Source organism: Zingiber officinale, chromosome 3A (assembly GCF_018446385.1).
Source record: "Zingiber officinale cultivar Zhangliang chromosome 3A, Zo_v1.1, whole genome shotgun sequence".
Taxonomy (NCBI): Eukaryota; Viridiplantae; Streptophyta; class Magnoliopsida; order Zingiberales; family Zingiberaceae; genus Zingiber; species Zingiber officinale.
This window is the reverse complement of record NC_055990.1, coordinates 53,862,579-53,885,329: the sequence shown is the minus strand read 5'-3', so window position 1 is coordinate 53,885,329 and position 22,751 is coordinate 53,862,579. Positions and strand designations below refer to the sequence as shown.

At 35.8% G+C, this 22,751-nt stretch overlaps 2 protein-coding genes across 3 annotated transcripts; both read left to right on the top strand.

Annotated features, from left to right (window-relative positions):
* The first annotated feature begins 396 nt into the window (after window positions 1–396).
* On the top strand, window positions 397–10,396 carry LOC122051894 (SCAR-like protein 2). Of its 2 annotated transcripts, XM_042613213.1 has the most exons (10): window positions 397–554; window positions 1,480–1,643; window positions 2,339–2,462; window positions 2,554–2,686; window positions 4,984–5,045; window positions 5,146–6,638; window positions 6,774–7,843; window positions 7,969–8,070; window positions 9,977–10,096; window positions 10,173–10,396. In XM_042613213.1, the coding sequence occupies exons 1-10, from the start codon at window positions 397–399 to the stop codon at window positions 10,212–10,214; spliced, it is 3,468 nt and encodes a 1,155-aa protein (XP_042469147.1). In that variant the 3' UTR covers window positions 10,215–10,396. The 2 variants fall into 2 exon arrangements, with proteins under 2 accessions (XP_042469147.1, XP_042469146.1); XM_042613212.1 differs by having other exon boundaries at window positions 5,146–7,843.
* Window positions 10,397–11,059: 663 nt separating this feature from the next.
* Window positions 11,060–12,187, top strand: LOC122053748 (heavy metal-associated isoprenylated plant protein 28-like). Its single transcript, XM_042615729.1, has 3 exons — window positions 11,060–11,385; window positions 11,467–11,542; window positions 11,640–12,187. The coding sequence occupies exons 1-3, from the start codon at window positions 11,380–11,382 to the stop codon at window positions 12,002–12,004; spliced, it is 447 nt and encodes a 148-aa protein (XP_042471663.1). The 5' UTR covers window positions 11,060–11,379; the 3' UTR covers window positions 12,005–12,187.
* The last annotated feature ends 10,564 nt before the right edge of the window (window positions 12,188–22,751 follow it).

Sequence of the window (22,751 nt, the reverse complement as noted above, 5' to 3'; positions counted from 1 at the left end):
TATTTTTCTCATTTTCTATTATAAAATAGTAAATAAATAAAGAAGAGCTTCCAAATTCATTTTTTTAATAATAATAATAATAATAATAATAATAATAATTTTATATTTTCGTCTCCTCGTCTTGCGGACACACAGCTTGTTGTTAACCCGAAGCTTAGGAAATGGCTTGCAGAGACGGCAATCGCAGCAGTGAATGTGTGTCTGTGCGAGAGCGTGCGGAGCGCGACGGTTGAGCCGCCTTCGCTGGAGCTGCCTTCGCCGCGTGCGAGCCTTCTCAATCACCGCCTCCCGGACTTACCTATCTATGCGAACAAGTCGACTCTGCCGTTGAAGCGCGAAGATCTCGGGCTCGAATCGGTTTTCTGATCTTTGGAGGTTAGGACGAGGAGTGAGAGAATGCCGCTGGTCCGGTTGGGGGTGGGAAATGAGTACGGGTTGGGAGAGCCGGGGCTGTACAAGAAGTCGTTGAGGAAGGAGGATCCCAAGGCGATCTTGGATGGCGTCACGGTGGCCGGTCTCGTAGGGATCTTGCGGCAGTTAGGCGATCTCGCTGAGTGAGTTATTTTGATTTTCTCTTGTCTGTGCTACAGTTTGGATTCTTTCTTTCGTCTTGACTTATTCTCCTTTTTATTCCTTGTTTGCGTAGTTTCTTAGGAACTGGATGATGCTTGTTATGCATCCGATGGGAAATTCTATTTCTAGTGCTCACATAATAATGCCGTGCTTATTCTCTTTGAAATCCACTTTTTGATTCGATACGAATGAAAATTCCCTTTATGTTCGATTTGGTTGTAGTTAATTTAAATTTTATTTCCATTGATGGAGCTGACTGAAGTGACAGGGGGGGATCAAATGGTACTCTATTACTAATTTAATAGTGAATACCACGGAGGTTTGTTTGATAAGCTCGCTGAAGGTGGAGTTGTTCCGAAGAACTAAATCATCCTATCATGGAAGCCCTTGTCTGCTGTCTACCACCTGTTGCATTTTGTTTCCATCTGTAGGTTCCACTGAAGTGAGCGATTGCAAATCCATATTCACTAGATTCACAACTAGCAATCAAGCACCTCAAAGACATGTAAAGTTTAGTCGACATCCCAAGGTTTCTGACGGTTCAGTTACTCCATAAGAACATGTCTCCTGACAAAATGATATTATGTATAACATTGATTTATTGTTGTGATTCAGTTGATAATTGAATTTACCTCCTTTATCATGGAATACCTAATTGTAGATTCACTCCTTATGGGCATTCATTTAGATTAAGTGTGATTAGACAGATTTATTGAAATTTTATTTTTATTTTATTTTGCTATTTGATTAAAATTCATGATAACTCTGGTAGTGTATGTGTTGGTTCCCTTATCTTTGTTATTTTACCAATGGTGATTCCTACCAGTGGTAACCCATTATTTTTCAAGATCCTGCATACTAGTAAATTATCCTGTCAATACTGAGATAAATGTGTCAATATCAAAGATTTGCTGCAGATGTTTTCCATGACTTGCATGAGCAAATAACAGCTACAGCTGGAAGAAGCCGTAAAATGATGGCACAAGTAAGGAATATTGAATCTTCAATTCCATCTATCGAGAAGGTCATTAAAGGACAAACAAGTCACATCCACTTTGCATATATTGCAGGTATTGGTCTATCATGCTTCTTACACATAAGCTTATTTGCAAATATACATATACATGTATATATATTAACAAATATATTCAAGCAAGAAATACAAATGCCAAAAGAGATGCATCTAGTTTAATGGAAACACTATGGATGAAATGACCTAGATACATCTCTTTTGGCATTTGTATTTCTTGCTTGAATATATTGTTGTATAGTGGGTTATGCCTCAAATTCCTTCATGTTTGGGCACATTAGGGCTTTATTTCTCTCATAGAAAAGTTACTCAGTATAGGGTTGTTTCTCCAATTATACTCTTTGTAACTATGACGGTCATAGATGGAAAGACAATGATTTCATTCTAGTGCCTATTCTCTCTATTTGATTGCATTGTAGCTGCTGACTATGATCATAAAATTTGATCATAGATTCTGATATATTGAGATATTTGACTATTAAAAAGGATTCCCACTAATTAATTGATGAAATGAAGACATTATGCTAGGAAGTTGTCATTATCAGTATTTGTCCCAGCTATTTAGAGTCAGCAACATGGACCTTATCTATGTAATGAGCTCTATACATGTCTATATCACTACTATCATATAATGTATTTTATAATGATGAAAATTTCATTTCACAAGTTCAACCATAAGTTTTATGATATAATGTAGCTATGCATGTTGGTCACCTCATGGCATCTTCTTTCCAGGTTCTGACTGGCATACTCACATTCCACATGGTCAAAACCTCCTACTTTCCAGTGAACTTCCTCACTTTATGATGGATTCTTATGAAGAATGCCGTGATCCACCACGTTTATTTCTCCTTGACAAGTAAGTCCATTTGATGCTGATTCATGAATTTTCTATTTCCTTTTGTTGTCTCGTATATATGTATTATATATGTTCAAAATCTCCAATTCAGATTTGATCATTCTGGTACTGGAGCTTGTCTAAAAAGGTATTCAGATCCATCCTATTTCAAGAGGGTATGGGCTGCATCACATACTGAAGGAGCTAAAAATGATCTAAAAGAAAAGAAAGTTGAAAAATTCAAGGTATAGAAGCTATTCTCTACCATCTGTGGTCAACTAAACTGGTTAAATAACCTAAAGGAAATGCTAGAAAAAAGGCTTATTTTGTGCATAATTTAGTTGACTTCTAAATACATCATCGTCATCATTAAGCTGTAAGCGTCAACTGGAATTATTGAGTTTTAAATACAACATTATCAAGTTGTCACACTAATTATTTAGGCCAGTTACATAAATCTTATGGTGCCATTTAGCATGGGCTATGATTTATGTTCACAGGTTTGCACCATTTAAACCTAAGCTATCTTTTCATCCATGCCTAGGATCGATATTGATGCCTCTTGACTTCTTAATACATGCTATGTAAAAAAACGCTTTACTTTGGCATTAATATAAACTTTTTTAGAGGTCTCAACAGATTGTGCATGGTTGAACACAACATGCACCCATGAGAGTCCATGCTAAGCTTGGCCCACGACACTTTGGGCAACGCTTGAATTGGCCAGGTTCTATGTCCAGCATGAGCCCAGATTCGACTGGAGTTAGGCTGAGCCTTTTTTTTAAAAAAAAAATAATTTTAAAAATAATTTTAGTAAATCACTAAAAGTTTGTTAAATATCCTTAAATTTGATGCTTTTGTTGAATATTATTAAAAAACCATAATATTTATATTTAGGATTAATATTTATAAATGAAAATGGTGGGTGACCTAGTTAAAATTATAAAAAGAAACTAAAATCTTAAGCATTGGGCAACGAACATGCTTACTTTTTTGTGGGTTTGTTTCTATAAAACCCAAAATAGAAATATACAATACTTTTAATGTTTGATTTTCACATCTAAGAGTAGGAATCATAATTTATCTTAAATACCTGTGGTAAGTTCTATAATAATTTTGGAACTAAGAACGGAGAAAAGGGATTTTTGGAATTTCAAAAGCTAGAGAAAGAAAATATTTTAAAATTTGGTAATATTAAATGCATAAAAGATCAAAGTACAATTGTTTTCTTTTGTTAATGATAATGCATTTAAGGAAATATGGAAAACTAGGAAGTCATGTCTTTGTAGAACAGAGGTCAGAGCCACGAAGAAGTCTTCTCAATGGGCATGTTGAAAATAGTAGTTGTGTGGATGTTAGTTCTGAGGACACGAACTGTTTTTTTGGTAACTTCATCAATGACCTAGCATAATGACGATGCTGGGTTTGTATAGTAAAAAAGCTTGTACATATGCAAGGAGAGAAAGGTAGAGAAAGAAAGTTGGAGAAAGAGGACAAAGATTAGGTAGGTTATTGTTGGAGTGGAGGTAGGGAGACTGCGTATCAATTCAAATTCATGGGCTCCCTTTAATGGGATTAAAAAGGAAAACCCTAGCTTGGAATTTAGAGGGATAAATTATTTTATTATTAATGTAATTTTACAGCTCATGTAGTTATATCCCCTAGACATCTATAATTCTATTTCAAATTTAGGCATAAGATTAGGTATGTCTTGGACTTGGTTGCATTTAATATTTTTATCTAACAAAGGGATATTTTGGAGAATGGAAGAGTCATGAAACAAGGATGACATGGTAATAACTAAATGATAGACCTAAATAAGAGGGAGGCCTTAACGATGGAGAAGGGAGGTAGAAAATATTTAGTTTATGACATCTGAGAGTGGAGAGGCAGAAAATTGGTATTTATGATAGTGGAGGGAGGAGAGTAAGAATATTAGGGTTTATAATGGAAGAAACATGTGATAAAGAAAATTAGTGTCTATGATGGAGGATAGGCTACATCATTAAAAATAACTTGCAACGTCCCTTATAGGGATTGAGAAAGAAAAATCTAGTACTAGGAGAGGAATGCGCTCTACTTCTAAGTTTAGTAAATGAAATATTGTATTATTATTTAGAGAATTTATTATATCACACAAACACACACACAAGAATGTTACCCTACTTACCTTATGGTGCTCACATTGGGAGCACCAAATATATATTTTTTAGAGCTTAGGGTTTAGGCATTAGGGTTTAGGGTTTGGATTATAGTATTTAAACCAAAGAAATTTTTTTTAAAAAAAATTACACATGGTGGTCACAAGGTGAGCACCATAAGGTAAGTAGGGTATCAAGACTCTGAATATATAACTTAACATAATATTCTTTATCTGAAACATGCAATGTGAGACTAGACTGGTAACATATAACTCCAATCACCCAGAACCCCAAAAATGCAATAAAATTTGTAATGTGTGACATATACATGTGACTTAATTATGTTTTGAATTGACTTCAGGAAAATAGCAAACTAAAGTTGATTTGTTATGTATTAACAGAGGAAAGGGTTTAGAGTTGCAGAAATTCAACAGGCAATCTACTCAGCATGCCGTCATAGCAAGTATTTTTGCAGTTTTTTTTAAGTGTCAAGCTATTTAGCATTATTAAAAATAATCTGGTTTTCTTTACCTTGGACTAATTTGATCATTTTGAACTCTTAGTGAAAATAGGAAATATGACAGAGGTGAAAAATTTGCGTCACTAAGCACTGATGGCTATAGCATTTCTCTCGAGAATGAAAATATTTCTTCACCTGAATTGAGATTAAACCATGAAATTTCAAGTGGATCTACCTCTTTTGGTTCAAAGACCAAGGAAAGTTTTGTTGAAGAAACCTCATATGCAGACCCTCAAATGATGCCTGACGAGCTAGGCTACAGACTGCCTAATCCTAATTTACATGGCAATGACAGTGGTCTCAGGGTTTCTGCTCTACAAGATGAGCCAAGTACAGAGGATAGTGATGCTGTCTCTCAACCTGGTTCACTGCAAGAACAAAGTATGCCAAGATCTTCTGTTACATGGGAGGAAAAGACAGAAATAGTTAAGCCTACAAGTCCATCATCATGTAATGACATACTTGTTGACAGAGTTCAAGTGGTGCAGGAAGGCATCATAGTTGAAAGTTCAGACTGTCTCGAATTAGATTCTGAATTAATCGATGCTCAACATGCTAAACTTGAAGCATTGGTTCATGAAGACATTGTATTGCATTCTGCCAAAACTCCAGAACATTTGTCTGGTGTCAACCATTTTGATGAAGTCACTAGTGAGACAGACAACTATGTTGATGCACCCAACACAATGGATTATGAAACGGAGACAGAGGTTGACTGCCGCACTAAAATGGAAATACAGGCAATATCTAACACTAATTCATTAGGAGTGGAATCTGAAACAGGAGAAAATCAAATCATTTCTGTACAAAATCCAGATACCCATGACGCTGAAGCACCTGCTTCATTAGATAGTGCCCAGACTCAAAATGGGACTGGAAACTTTTTGCATTTGAACTCTTTGAATGGTTCAGAACCTGTGAAATCACCTTATGCCACGAAAGTGGTGCTAAACCAAGACTATCTTATTCCTAATGCTTGTGAAATTAATGCTTCTGATATTTCAGAAATTAAGGATCATCATGAGTGTATTGATGGTAGTCTTTCTTCCAAATCAGGTGCTTCTTGTGAACCGACGGTGCAACCAGATGAAGTGGCATCTGAACCATCTATACTGCAACATTCTCTTTCTACTGATGCATCTTCTATGCCTTCTGTTCAGCTTTGGACAAATGGTGACCTATTTGGAGTTGAGCCTTCAAAACCTCCAGAGCTTGGAGTTGTGAATAAGGATAATAAGAATTACATATCTAATAATAGAAGTTCTAAAATTGATTTTTCAAGTTGCACTGTGAAGTCTCAGATGTTTGATAATGAACCAGGTGCAAAATCAGATGGAGCATTCACAGTACTTGATCCTGCATCAGAAGATTTCAGTTCTGAAATGGATGTGGATTCTGAATGTACTTTGGTTTCCTATGTCCCACAAAACTCAGATGGGGGTCAATTGTCTGCAAGAAGGAAACTTTCTGTTCGAATGTCTTCAGATGTGAATATCAAGCATCACTCACATATGTCTGTTCAACCTTATTTACAAAGTGAGTTGCTAAATAATTCTCATGATAGTCATAGTAGTAGCAATTATTCTAGCTTAAATAAACTTGAACTCACAAGAACCAGTGAGATTTATGGTGTTCCTCCAAGGGATAGTTATTGTATTGGGTCGAGTGCAGGGCCAAGCCAAAGCACAATGGGCGTCTCCTCCAGTTTTTCTGAGCTTGCACAAAAGATTCTTTCAAATACTATCCAAAGAAAAGTTTTGCCTACCACAAATTCAGAAAATGCAAGCATGGAAACAACAAAACCAGAGGAAAATTCCTGTCTGAATTATAACAAGGAAGAACCAAATATTGTTGCATCTCAAACATTGTACAAGCAGAGTATCAATGAAAAGGCTACTCTTGTATCCGAAATGGAGCAGGCCTCTTCAACTCAGCACTACCCTGAGAAAGGTTCTCCACCACTAGAATATATGAAAATATCTTTCCATCCTATAAATGGCTTGGAAAACACCAGATTGAAGCTGGATTTTTGCAGTGGTAGTCTACATGAAAATAATGAAGATTTTATCTTTCCATCATTTCAATTGCTCCAAGGCCCTGTTGAAACTTTGCCAGAAGTTTGCTCCGAATCAGATGATGATACCTTCTGCAGATCTTGTCCATATTCTTCTGAAGATCTTCTTAGTCCTTGCTCATATTCAAACTCTGAGCAATGGGATCAAGATGAAAGTAGTGAATACTTTGATCATGAATTCTATGATATTTCACGAAGGTTTCAATCCTCATCTACATCCATCTCTAGACCGATGGGATCTGGACAAATGGACCATGCAGATATGCACATACTGGAAGCAGAAAACTTAAGTGTCATTGTGGACAAGAGCAAACTGCCTTTCCATTTAGGCTCCATGATGGAGCTTCCTGGATTTGATTCTGTTTTACCTTCAATAAAACAAGAAGGTATATGCCATTCTTTTCCAGAAAATCTAGCAAATGCAGAAGTTGTACCTAAAGATGAAGCATCCCCACCTCTTCCCCCTATGCAGTGGAGGACATCAAAGCCATCTGTTACTTTGGAAGGTTATGATAATTTTAAGAACAATCTTGGTCACTTGGATGGTTTACAAGCTCTAAGAATCTCTCCCTCCCAGAAAAAGGGGCAAAATTCACCCTTAAATTCATGCATAGGACAAGCTGTTTTAGAACATCCAAAGGAGGAAGTGGTTATGTCAGATATTAGTGTACGTATTTCTTTTATTAGTCAAGATGTAGGATAGTCTTAATTGGATTTCCTTGAGTTATAAGCATATTTTTGTTTCTTTGATTGAGAAATATTAGATTCCTCATTCAGTGAATTGGGTTTCAGCTAGATCAGCAGAAGTTGAATGAACAGCAAGGGGTAACTCAGAGTGCTAGTCATACTGAAGTTGACATGAGGGAAGAATTGCTTCAACAAATCAGAAATAAGGTTGATTTTGAACTTAGTATGAAAATTCAGAAATGCATTTTTTGATATTATTTATACTGCTCGCGGGCTTTCCTAAATGATGTTCCATTCCTGCACATCCAAGAGAAGATACTTATCCATAATTCCTGCAGGGTGCTGCATCATCCTGGGAATATTCCAATTCTGTTTCAAAATCGAACATCTGTCTAAACTTAATTCTTTCACTTTCCTTCTAGTAATTTGCATCAAACATTCTAGCAATTATGTAGAACTTTCCATTTTCTAAAACAATAAACTTTTTCATGTTTTGAACATTAACTGGTTTGTAAACAATAATTAATTAATGGTGGCAAAAGACGAATGCGCTCGCCCCCAGCACCCCCGCCAACTCGTCCCAGGGCCAACACGGAGGAGGTAAATCACGGGCGGCTACTAGCATTGGGAATAGTGACTAGCATATAAGGGAGACATGCACATAGGTGATCTTGTTAGTTGAAGCATAATAATGCCACTCTGATTTCTTTGGTTACCTCCCATACCTATATCATCACAAACCAACCCAAGTAAGAATATGTCATATCAGCTACTTAGATCCACTTGACCCCATGTTCCCACTTGATAACTTGAAGTGTTTACACTTAGATCCATTCCCTTCAGAGACAGATCTAAGATAGGTCCAGCCCCCAAAAAACTTACATAGATATTTTATAGCCTACAACTTGGCATTAAAGAGAATTGATGTGTTGTTTCTTTTTCTCTTTGGTCATTTTGTCTTGGTGCTTAGTCCACCCGTTCCACACCCAAAGCCCAGCCCACCTCTAATTCTTGGATTCGTCCCTGATTCCCTTGTTGGATATTCATATCCCAAGTCTGAGTAGTATAGTATAAGAACACAATTGAGTTTATGAATAATGATTTAAGAGATTGACTATGGATTCTTTAATCATATTGTGAGTAGATTTAGCTTTTTTTGTAGCTTATTCTCTGGCTTCACAACCAGACAACCATGTTACACATCCATGCAACTTGGATTCAGAAGTTTTCATTTTTGTCAGTCAGCAGTTGTAACATTATCAGCTTAGTAAAAGATGGCCTGTGTACACTAGTAGCATGTGGGCCCTCGTTGATTGCATAGAAAATGGATATATAAAATTCAGTTTATGTGCAAAAACATATTAATTATAGCTTCGGTATATATAAGAAAATGTAGTCCTCTAAACCTAGACAACAAAAAAATCATTGTTTCCAAACACAATACTAATGCATTCAGTATTTATAAGAATATGCAGTCCTCTGAACTTAGACAATATGATGTATGCAGTGTTGTCCATATCTCATCCACATTATGTTGATCTTGAAAAAATTCAGTATACATGTGCATGCAATATGTATGATGATATATAGTTCTCTTGGAAAGTTCCATTTATCTATAGTTTCTTGATTAATGTTTTTTATTTGCAATTGCGATATACTTGTGTACTGTTGCCAAATTTTGTGCTTTACTCAGTCCTGTAAAGAGCTTTAAGTGAGTGGTCCTAGTCCCTTGATGTGCCACTCGGAAACCTTAAATTGCAACATTAAATCTGAGCTAGGTGCAAACTTACAGAATCTGTATCATCTTGTGGTTCACTGACTAAATTTAATTTTCTTTGCATAATATTAAAATAATGATAAAAACAAGTTCAGTTTCATTGGATATCAGAAAGTTAGCTCATTCTCAACCCATCATTTGAGAATTTTCTGGCGTTGTGTTATGGAAGTTAATAACTATAGTCGGGCATTTCAGAACCTACTAAATTAAGATTGTGCTAATCCTATATCTCATAGCTAAATTACTTGCAGATAAAGTAATCCATGCTTCTTAATCGTGTTGATGACCAACTTTGGCCAACTGTTTAAATCCATTATTGCTTGTAATTATCTGCAGAAATTTAGTCTGAGACGAACTACAACATCAACACCAAGAGACATTCCCCACCACCCGACAACCAATGCTGCAAATGGTAATGTTAATACAATCTTGCAAAAGGCTAGTGCCATTCGTCAGGTTGGTTTAATTTTTTTCCCCCATTTACTTTCGTCGCCTTAGTTTTGATTCTGATTAGTTCTTCAATTTCTATCAGGCATTTGTGAGCAGCGATGATGACAATTGGAGTGATGCTTGACATTCCGAGTTTCCAAACCTTTCCTGCCATTTATTCAAGTCGATGCCCATACATGTTTAGAATATGTGAATATATATAATCCGCCTCTTGTTTATTTTTAGCCTTCTAGTCGATCAAAATCTTCCCTAATATTGTAATATCAACTCTATAATTTATTTGATGTAATTATATTTCATTGCCCATCACTTTATCTAACATCGGAGAAAAAGAGAAATTGTCACCTTAACAGTGGCTCCATATTCTTTAGAAGAGGATAAAATTAGGAAGGATATTTATCATAGTACATCAGCTAAGGTTAGATATTTAATGAGATATTTTATATCCGTTGAGATTAATCTTAAGAGGTTGACTATGTGAATCCATGCCCATCACTCTAGAATATGTGACTTTGTTTGATGAATTGGAAAATGAAAAAAAAAAAAAAATTATCATGAAATTATAAAAGAGACTTCATAAGCAAACGATATATATCGGTGAATTTGAACTTAAATGATTATTAAGCTCGAAGATAAAACTTATAGAAACATATATCACGATCGAAGTTTAATTTTTACAATTTCAATAATTTTATAATAAGTCCAACGTACTCAAATCCAAATGATTATCCTTTAATCTTTTTTCCAAAAAATAAAAATAATAATGCAGATTTTCTTTTATCCTTTAATTTATCAAAATTGAAATTTGATGCTAGATGTCTGGACAATTTAAGAAGACACTTTGCAACGGACTATACATCCATTTCCTCAAACCTTGAAATAATCTGAAACCTTTCCATTTTCAGTTCTATCTACACTGCAACTAATCCGTTGCAACCTTGCAATCATAGTCGATGCTGGGTCGTGTAACTTAAAAAAACCATTTATCATTGACTTTGTAGCTTGAGTTATTTTTAAATAAGCAAAACGAGGGCATAGTCATGACGCAACTTCCTTTGTCTGCATCACGAACTTGCATCATCAGGAACTTGCTGTGCAAGTGTTCATCAACAAACCACTCCCATTAATCATTAATATCTGGCTACAGATTTTTGGGGTTATTTTAAACTATTTCTCATTGACTGACCATGGCATTTCCCCACCTCTGTTTATATATCTTCTCCCCCCAAACTTCCTTTCTACTTAGCAATTGGCAAGAGTGTGACCTTGAGGAAAGCTAGCTAGCCAAGATGACAGTAAGTCGCCCCCCTGATCCATTATTTCTGTAGCAATCTCGTGTAGATTTCTCTTAAATATTTTGGATTTTCTCTGATCAGATTGTTGAAATGCTTGTCCATATGGACTGCTCTGGCTGTGAAAGCAAGATAAGGAAAGCGTTGCTCAAGCTTGATGGTGCGCCTTCTACTCATCGATCCATCGCTACAATTAATTCTCATGTTTTCTTTCACTAATATATAATCTTCATGTTAATCGATATGGATCCGTATAGGGGTTCATGACGTGGACGTGAACGTCGTGATGCAGAAGGTCACGGTGACCGGGTGGGTGGAGGAGAAGAAGGCGCTCAGGGCGGTGAGGAAGACCGGCCGGCGAGCGGTGTTGTGGCCGTATCCGGTGAACCCCGAGTTGGTCGTCCACAACCAGGAGTACTACCACCTGAAGCAGTACTCCCCGTCGGCGCCGCCGGCGAACTTCCTCACCTTTAACGCCCTCCCTACCTCTTCCTACAACTATCGTAAGCACGGCTACGACAGCTCCATGCTGCACCAATACTACTACCAGAACCATATCATCGACGACAGTGCAAGCGCGATGTTTAGTGATGATAACCCAACAGCCTGCTCGGTTATGTGATCACTTCAACTGTTTATCAGTTACAAGTGTATTTGATGTATATTCGAAATAATGTCAGACTTCCAGGCTTGTAAATAGGGCCGTAAACTAATCCAATCGAGCTAAACTTGGTATCCAGACTTGTTTAATAAGATAATGGAGTCAAACTAGTCGAGTCTAAAATGAATCAATCAAGTAGTTGTTAACCAAGCAGTTGTTTTAAATCATGTGGTACTCTGTGAATCTATCAAATGTTTTGCATCATGCCGGGAGATGATTGTTGCAAATGGATCTTTAATTCACCTTTATTCCTTCATAATAATGAACTCATCTTCTTCCCTACATGCCCGACATCCACTTGAGCATGCTGTTGGACCTTAGACATGCTAAGGAAGTGAATAACATGAGCAATAATTTTCATTGCGAATCGATTATTATTATTATTAGAATTAAAACAACAACATAAAATAAGCAGGTTCGAGCCAATAAAGAACACAACCATTAGTTTATTTTAAAAAATTCTACTAGTTAATTTAGTATCTCACAGTTTTGTCTGCAAATGATCTCATAGGGCTTCAATAACTATGTAACTCTAAATGACTTCAATCACGAAGTAACTCTAAAGGCTTTCTAGAACATAAAACTCTAAAACTTCTTTGGTCATTTTTTATTTTCAATGAACTAAATGTTAGAAAATGTGAATGAAAAATTTAGAGAAAAGGAGAATTCATTGTGAATGAGACGTTATATTAATTCCACATTGGGAGTTCAAAGGCATTAAGACTGGTTTAAAATCGCAATTGTGGAAGTTGTGAATGCTCGGGCACGTCACCTGCAGGAGAGGATGAAAATCCAAAGTTCGGATTGTACTAATTCAATATGTCTAGTGTACGAGCATTACCTACACGTACTGAATGGGGGCTAGGTATGCCCAAGTGGAATCAGCCGATATTTGTCGTCCAAATCTTTTGCTACTTGTTACTCAAGAGTGCGACTAATGCATTAACATATAGTTATGGCAAATATGTAACCTCCTAGACAGTAATAGCAGACTATTGATGACCGATGACCGTCATTAAGTTCATGCGTTAAATAGCCATTATTCGACCATTCAAAGCAACTATTAAGGGTTGACACTTCTTTGTAAGGAGGTCGTGATCTTAAGCAGATAGTAGACGTTTGAGCAAAGAGACTCCATCAACTTCACTCCCTCTCTTTTCTTCTGTGTTGTGTACTTCGCTCGGCATATTATACTCGAGATAACATTCGAGTATATGCTCAGTTCATCACGACAACCTGTGCTAGGTTGAAATTGCGGTCTTACCGTTGTATTCTAAGAAACAAACGTTTTACGAGACCTCATAGCACCGCCAAAGGAGACGAAACTGTTTTAAGAAAATTACGTCGAACATAGGCCTCAACTTCTCTATTTCCAAGCACTCAAAAACTCATTCGGACTCAGGATTGAGTCCCGAGTACTCAATTTCATTTCTCGACTCAGCATTACTTTTTCGATTTGGTACAGTGACCCACTTGGGCTCGGGTGGAACTCAAAAGGTTGAGCACTTTGAGTCCTGAATTGGCAGCTCGGTCGACTCGACACTCGGCAACTCGATAGATTGACCCTTTGGAGGTACTCAGGATCACTCAGCATCCTGACTCGACACTCATCTTCCCACTCAAGCTCGGAAATAGCATTCAGACTTGTCAGCGACATCCCACTTGGGTTCGGGAAATTTCAACAGCAATCAAATCCATCTCTTGGCAACACCGTCCATTTAACAGGTAAGTCTGAGTTATTTCTGTAATTTCAATTTAGAATATCCCCTATATCTCTGGTGAAGATTGTCCAACAATCTTAAAACAAATTATGTTTTGTTGAGATGATCACAAAGAGTATTAAAGTACAATAGACTCATTACATGAAAGTCTCCTCTACCCTGATTGAAAATGTTTCAATCAATCATGAAAAAAAAAGCATAGAAGTTCACTGTGTTTAACTTCAAATGGTTGTAGTAAAAGATGTTATTCTACCTGATCACGCTTAACCTTGCTTGGTTCTTGATAGAGGAACCTCCCAAGTCTGGAGGATACTACTGATGTCCATACGATCAATATAGTGGATGCATGGAACCATTCTAAGTCCCTATGCCTAAACTACTGATGGATCGTTTGAAGCGATCGAGGGGGGGGGGGTGAATATCGCGCGCTTTAAAACTATTCTTTTCTTTTGAAACCAAAGTCGTGCAGCGGAAAATAAAGAGAGACAAGGCATTTTACTTCATTCGGAGCCTAGCTCGACTCCTACTCGAAGGCCCGCAGTCCTTGACCGCACCGATGGGCAAAGCACTAAAACTCTTCTCTCCGAACTCCTCGGAGAGAAGCAGATCGTACAAGTACAAGAGATATAAGATAGTAACAGCTCTACTATCTTATATAATTTAAGTGCAACAATAATAAATTTATCGACAAATGAATTTGAAAGTCGAAGCGTGTGGTCGGCGCGAATGCAAAGATTGATGGAGACTTGTTGCTTCGAGCAGCTTGCAGAACAGTAATTTTTTGATCAGTAAAGTTGTTACTGGCCTCTGACCTCGAGCCTTAATTTATAGATGCACTGAGGTTCGGTCGACCGATCCCTCTGTTCGGTCGACCGAACCAGCTCCGATCATCCACAGCTGGAGTCTGATGCTGGCTCGTAAATTCTACATTAACTAGCCTTCAATGGTTTGGTCGACTGAACCCTTTTATCGGTCGACCGAACAAGCTTTTACCTTGTTCGTCGAAGTCTGCCAGAATCTTGAATTAATGCGCGTTTAATGTTGATTGGATCGGTCGACCGATCCTCTTGTTAGGTCGACCGATCAGCCCTTCTTTCCTTTGCTTGCTGACCGTGTCTGATGCACTAGCTGTGCTGAGTCACCAAGGTTCGGTTAACCGATCTTATTGTTCGGTCGACCGATCAAGCTTTGATCGACCTCAGTCTGTTTTGGTCTGATCTGAAACACTGCTTTGATAACTTCTGTTTCGGTCGACCGATCCTCTGGTTCGGTCGACCAATCAAGTCTGACCTGCAAAACAGTGTTAGAACAAAAACATCCTACAACATAAAGGTTAGCACAATAATAATGCATGAGTAATATAAAAGACAATAGAACTGTCTTGATCTCAACTTTGAAACCTTCCCGGTTTCTTCAGTTGGATCAGCGACCTAAGGTTGTTCCCTCTGCGAACCCGACCTCACTGTCGCTCCTCCAGTTTGCTTACCTCAACCTACCTGCCAAACTTTGATCCTCCGGATCCAGTTTGGACTTTTCACTCAGCCTTGATCGGCTCCCCAGGACTTTTCTTTTAATCTTCAGTCCTCCAGACTTCTCGATCACACCGCCAAGCATTGGGTCCCCTTGACCTGCTTGGACTTGCACCTGGGTTCCACGATCTGCTATGACTTTTCTGCCTAGCCTCCAGCTAGGACTTTTCCAGTTGAGTAGACATCCTGCACACTCAATCAACTTGTTAGATCACAACAAGACTTAACTTGGAACCTTTGACAACATCAAAACTCAAGTTTGATTCTGGTGCAACTTGCACCAACAATCTCCCCCTTTTTGATGTTTGGCAACCAAGGTTCAAAGTTAAGTTAAACATATGCAACTAGTAAACAAACAAGCAATTTCAACTCTTATTTCTCCCCCTGAAATAATCATCTCCCCCTGAATTCACTATCTCTCCCCCTTTGACACACATCAAAATTAGGGGAAGTCAAAAAACTAAACATAGAACATAAGAAAGTCTAACATTTTGAAAATGAGGAAAGATTAAACAAGTAAAGAGAAGTTAAACTTTTAGTAAAGGAAAACTAACTATTCAAAAATATACTAAGTTTTGAAATGATATCAAATTTTTCTAAGTTTCAAAACCATATTTTTACTAAGTGATCAAAATTTGAAAAAGAGTTTAAAGATATAAAATGATTTATAATTTGAAAAGAGTTTAAGAAAATACTTTTAAAATTAAATTACTAAAAAAATATCAATCTTGAAATTAATGTTTTTTTTTTAATTTTGAAAAAGATGTTAAAGAAAACAATTTTGAAAATAAATAGCCTAAGTGCAAAATTTTGAAAACGTGTTTAAAGAAAAACAATTTGAAACACTAATAAAGTTTATAAAAATATTTTGAAGATAACTCCCCCTAAAATTAATTTTTATCCTAAAAGTCCAAGCATGGTTTGGTAAACTAAGGAAAAAGGTCCTTATGATGAAATGTCCAACCTTTGTCCAAGACTAGCTATCACAATATAGTAGCAAATTGACTCAGGTTGGTCAATTTGAGCATTTATAACTAGCAAGATTTTTACTTACTAGTCAACTCAAATTGATCAATGTCTGTTATTTAAAGCCCAGATTTATAGCGATGCACTGACATAAGCATCTGAAATCTAGGGCTAAGTCCTAAGCATCTCACTAATTCTAAGTTTTCAAACAAGAGATCCTACTGTGCTTGTGAGATGCTGGCTCCTAGAACTATAGGATCATGCAGTTCTACGGTAGATCCTAGTCTAATCCAGAAAATATTTTAAAAGAGTTTTGAAAAACAAAAATTTGAAAGGGAATTTTTTGTAAATAAATTTTGAAAAATTATATAGTAGTAATTTTAACTCCGCCCATGATGACCAGTCATGGCCGGTCCCAAGCCCGGATAAAGGAGGAGGGTTGCGTTAGGTTGCCAGCCAGCGTCAAACTATGGCAAAATTTCATAAATGAATCCATTAAACTATTGTGCTAATGCTAGGTTGTTCCCCGGAAGGAACGCGTTGCAGGGTCCGACTGTAACGTCTCGGCAAGGACCGCTACATCTCCAGAACTCGGGTGTAGTGATAAATATGCAAGAGTTCGCGTTACAGGGTCCGACTGTAACGTCTCAGCAAGGACCGCTACATCTCCATGAGAACTTGGGTGTAGTGTTAAATAGGCAAGAGTTCTCACACCATAGGTTAGATAAGAACAAATATGATAGGAAAACTAATAATCTAAGATTTGGAACATGGAATATAGGAACTCTCACTGGTAAATCAATGGAGGTAGTAGATATGATGATTAGGAGAAAAATTAATATTTTATGTGTACAAGAGACAAAATGGACAGGTGAGAAGGCAAAGATGATAGAGAACTCGGGTTTTAAGTTATGGTACACTGGAAAAAGTAAAACAAGAAATGGAGTGGGTATTATTGTAGATAGTTTGTTAAAGGATGAAATTGTAGGAGTAGTTAGAAAAGGGGATAGAATTATAACTCTTAAGATAATAGTGGCGAAAGAAACTATGAACATAATTAGCGTATATGCACCACAAGTAGGATTAGATGAAGCTACCAAATTAAGGTTTTGGGAGGACTTAGATGAAATATTACAAAATATTCCACCAAATGAAAGGATTTTAATAGGAGGTGATCTAAATGGCCATGTCGGAGTGAAAAATGAGGAATATGAGAGAGTACATGGGAGTTATGGGTTTGGAACGAGAAATGAGGAAGGGAAAACTATATTAGATTTTGCGATAGCATATGACCTTATATTAGCTAATACATTTTTTAAGAAAAGAGAAGAACACTTAGTCACATTCAAAAGTGGGAATAATAAATCGCAAATTGACTTTCTTATGGTTAGGAAGAAGGATAGAAAGATTTGTAAAGATTGCAAAGTCATCCCTGGAGAAAGCTTAACTACCCAACATAGGGTAGTAGTGTTGGATATACGCCTCAAACATAGTATCAATAGAAAGAAAATATATACAATTCCTAGAATTAAGTGGTGGAAGTTAAAGGATGGGAAGCAACATATATTTAAAGAGAAGGTAGAAGTACAAGCATTAGGTGAAATATACGATGACTCTAATACAACATGGGATAAGATGGTATCAAAGTTGAAAATAGTAGCTAAGAGTGTCCTCGGTGAGTCAAAGGGCATGCACCGCTAAGTAAAGAATCTTGGTGGTGGAATGAGAAAGTACAAGAGAAAGTGAGGGAAAAACGAATAGCTTATAAGGAATTATATATTTGTAAGAACGAGGAAAATTTAAAAAAATATACAATAGCCAAGAAACAAGCTAAGAAAGTAGTGAGTGAAGCAAAAAATGAAACTTTTGAACGGTTATATCAAAAATTGGATACAAAAGAAGGGGAAAAAGATATTTATAGAATAGCTAAAGCGAGAGAAAGAAAAACAAGAGATCTTAGCCAAATAAAATGTATTAAAGATGAATGTAATAGGGTATTAGTAAGCGATGGAGAAATAAAAGAGCGGTGGAAGAGGTATTTTCATCAACTTTTTAATGAAGGTTTAGGAGACCAACTTAACTTAGGTAATTTAATTAGGTCAAATGAGCATCGAAATTTTAATTTTTATCGTAGAATTCAAACTTCAGAAGTAAAACAAGTTTTAAATGAGATGCACAATGGAAAAGCCGTTGGACCAGATGATATTCCGATAGAGGTATGGAAGTGCTTAGGGAAACAAGGTATTGAATGGCTTACAAAATTATTTAACATGATATTGAAAACGAAAAAAATGCCTGATCAATGGAGGATAAGTACTCTAGTTCCCTTATATAAGAATAGGGAGACCAATAAATTGTCTGAAGTTATTAAACTATATTATTCACGTTACTATGAAACTTTAAAAATAATGAAAAGTAAGGCATGATGAAAATCAATTTGGGTTCATGCCTGGAAGGTCGACAATAGAAGCTATACATCTTCTTAGACAATTAATTGAAAAATATCGAGAGCAAAGACAAGATCTACACATGGTATTCATTGACTTAGAAAAGGCATATGATAGAGTCCCAAGAGAAATTATATGGAGAATTTTAGAAAAGAGAGGTGTTAGCGTAACATATATTGAACTAATTAAGGATATGTATGAGGATGTAACGACCAGAGTAAAGACTTCAGGCGGAGTAACTGAAGCATTTCCAATAAAGATAGGGTTACATCAAGGATCAGCTCTAAGTCCCTATCTTTTTACATTAATTATGGACGAACTCACTGCACACATTCAAGACACAGTACCGTGGTGCATGTTGTTTGCAGATGATATTATTTTGGTAGATGAGACACGTGAAGGAGTAAATGCTAAGCTAGAATCTTGGAGGGAAACACTAGAAGGGAAAGGTTTTAAGCTTAGTAGATTAAAGACGGAATATATGGAATTTAAGTTTAGCAATATTAGAAGTAATGAAACAATTGTTAAGATAGGAGAAGACGAGTTGCCTGGAACCGAGAAATTTAAATATTTAGGATCATTTTTACAAAATGATGGAGGGATTGAGAGAGATGTCTTACATAGAATACAAGCAGGATGGGTGAAATGGAGGGGAGCGTCGAGTATTTTATGTGACCGTAAAGTACCTCTTAAACTTAAAGGTAAGTTCTATAAAACAGCAGTTAGACCTGCTATGTTATATGGAGCTGAATGTTGGGCTATGACTCGAGCACATGAGCAGAAGATGAGAGTTGCAGAGATGAGGATGTTAAGGTGGATGTGTGGACATACGAGGATGGACAAAATAAGAAATGAGAGCATTAGAGAGAAAGTAGGAGTTGCATCTATTGAGGAAAAACTCAGAGAGACACGTTTAAGATGGTACGGACATGTACTTAGACGACCAATAAATGCTCCAGTTAGGCGATGTGAAACTATGATAAACATGCATATAAAACGAGGAAGAGGAAGACCAAAAAAGACTTGGTTAGCAACAATAAAACAAGATAAAATTTATTTAAATATAGATGATGATATAATAGGAGATAGAGCTCAATGGCGTAAAAGGATTCATACAGCCGACCCCACTTAGTGGGAAAAGGCTTGGTTGTTGTTGTTGTTATATAGTAGTAATTTTCAAAAGGAAAGAAAACAAACTATTCTATTAAACACATCCCTAATTGTCGTCTTAAGGTACTAAATTCAGCTTCAGGTAATGGTTTAGTGAAAATATCTGCTAAGTTAGATTTAGATTCAATATATTTAAGTTCAATATCTCCTTTTGAAACGTGATCTCTAATAATGATGTTTTACTTCTATATGTTTGGTTCTAGAGTGATGAACTGGATTTTTAGTTAGATTTATTGAACTAATATTATTAATGTAAGTTTTTATATTTTTGTATTCTAGATTAAAGTCATTTAATGTATGCGACATCCAAAGTAGTTGGGCTACGCACTCACCTATTGCTATGTATTCGGCCTCAGTGGTAGATAAGGCAACACATTGTTGCTTACGGCTAAACCAACTAACTAAAGATGATCCTAACAATTGATAACCTCCACTTGTACTCTTCCTATCTAACTTACACCCAGCATAATCCGAATCCGAGTATCCGACTAAGTCAAAGTGTGAGGTTCTTGGGTACCAAATTCCCACATTAATAGTGCCTTTTAAATATTTGATAATTCTTTTAACCAGTGAAAGATGAGTTTCTTTTGCACAAGTTTGATATCGGGCACACATACTAACTGCAAATAAAATGTCAGGTCGGCTTGCAGTTAGATAAAGTAAACTCCCTATCATACTTCGGTAATACTTTAAGTCAACAGGTATACCATTTTCATCATTATCAATGGTTAGGTTACTTGCCATTGGTGTTTTAAGCCCTTTACAATTTTTCATACCAAACTTTTTAAGAAGTTCTTTTGTATACTTAGTTTGATGTACATAATTACCATCTTTAGTTTGTTTAATTTGAAGACCTAAAAAATAATTTAATTCATCAACTAAACTCATTTCAAATTCATTTTCCATTAATGTTACAAATTCTTTTAAAAATTTTGAATTGGTTGAACCAAATACAATATCATCTACATAAACCTGGGCTATAAAAATGTCTGAGTTAAAGGTTTTAATAAAAAGTGTAGGATCAATTTGGCCTTCTTTAAAACCCTTGGATTTTAGAAAACTAGATAGACGTCCATACCAAGCCCTAGGTGCTTGTTTTAATCCATATAAAGCTTTTTTAAGTTTAAAAACATAGGTTGGATTTTCTAGATCTTCAAAACTGGGTGGTTGACTAACGTAGACTTCCTCCTTAATAATGCCATTTAGAAAAGCGGATTTAACATCCATTTGGTACAACTTGAACCCCTTAAATGGAGCATAGGCTAGCAACATTCTAATTGATTCAAGTCTAGCTACCGGGGCATAAGTCTCGTCGTAATCTAGTCCTTCGACTTGAATAAACCCTTTCGCTACTAAACAAGCTTTATTTCTTAAAATATTACCTTGATCATCTAATTTGTTTCTAAACACCCATTTAGTATCAATGACCGTTTTATTTATTGGTGGAGGTACTAAGTCCCGAACCTGATTTCGTTCAAATTGATTTACCTCTTCTTGCATTGCAATTACCCAGTCAGGTTCTATTAATGCATCATTTATATTTTTAGGTTCAATTTTAGATATTAATGCTATTTGACTTAGATTTCTAAAAGCAGATCTTGTTTGAACCCTCAATTCAGGATTTCCTATGATTTGATTGACTCCATGGTGAGGGTTAGATTTTAATAATTTTGAATTTTCAGATTCTTTAAGGTTGGTTAATTCTTCATCGTCTTCTTGATTACCATTTGAAGGAGTTTGAGTAGTAGAAACGTTATCAATTTCATTAAATGTTACATTTGTCGTTTCCTCAATTTTCAAAGTAGATTTATTATAAACTCTATAGGCCCTACTTGTAGATAAATACCCTAGAAAAATTCCTAGGTTAGTTTTTGAAGTGAATTTGCCTAAGTGATCTTTAAGATTTAAAATATGTACATTACAACCAAAAACTTTAAAATATTTTATATTAGGAATTTTGTTGAAATACATTTCATAGGATGTTTTATTTTGATCTTTATTAATTATGATTCGATTTTGAACATAACAAGCTGTGTTAACAGCTTCAGCCCAAAAGTATTTTGGTGTATTGTATTCATTTAACATGGTTCGGCAGCTTCTTGTAAGGTTCTATTCTTACGTTCTACTAAGCCATTTTGTTGTGGTGTTTTAGGGCATAAAAACTCATGGTGATAACCATTTTCTAAAAAAAAATTATTAAAATTATGATTTCTGAATTCTCCTCCATTATCACTTCTTATCCTTTTTATTTTAATATCTCTATCATTTTCTACTTGTTTACAAAATGCTTGAATGTTTCAAAGGTTTCATTTTTATTAGATAAAGATTTTACCCAAGTATATCTAGAGTAGTCATCAATGATTACTAAACAATATAGATTTCCATTAAAAGATTTTATTCCATGAGAATCAAATAAATCCAAATGTATTAGTTCAAGTATTTTATTTGTTCTATTTTGATTTGTAAGTTTATGAGTTGATTTAATTTGTTTACCTTGTTGACAGGAATTACAAAATTTATTTAAAGGATTTCCTAATTTTGGCAAACCTTTAACTAAACCATTTTTGCTTAATTTTAATAAATTTCTAAGGTGAGTATGAGCTAATCCCCTATGTCATAACCAAGTTTCATCATTATTTGCTAGAAGACATTTAGATATTGTTTTAGGTAGATGAATGGAGTATATATTTTTGTCTCTAAAACCTTTCAGTAAAACATTAGTTGAGTCATTGTAACTTATTAAGCATTTAGAAGATAAAAATTGAACCTTAAAATCTGAATCACAAAGTTGACTTATACTACGTAAATTATAATTAAAATGCTCAACAAGTAAAACCTTTTTAATTGAAATGTTTGACTGTAATTGAATTTCACC

Bases quoted from the DNA above. Each gene is read 5' to 3' on its own strand.
- LOC122051894 (XM_042613212.1), top strand. From the start codon at position 397: ATGCCGCTGGTCCGGTTGGGGGTGGGAAATGAGTACGGGTTGGGAGAG. The intron at 5,046-5,145 runs GTATTTTTGCAG...TTGAACTCTTAG, and splicing joins TCAGCATGCCGTCATAGCAA to TGAAAATAGGAAATATGACA. The intron at 7,844-7,968 runs GTACGTATTTCT...ATTGGGTTTCAG, and splicing joins TGGTTATGTCAGATATTAGT to CTAGATCAGCAGAAGTTGAA.
- LOC122053748 (XM_042615729.1), top strand. The intron at 11,543-11,639 runs GTGCGCCTTCTA...GGATCCGTATAG, and splicing joins AGCGTTGCTCAAGCTTGATG to GGGTTCATGACGTGGACGTG.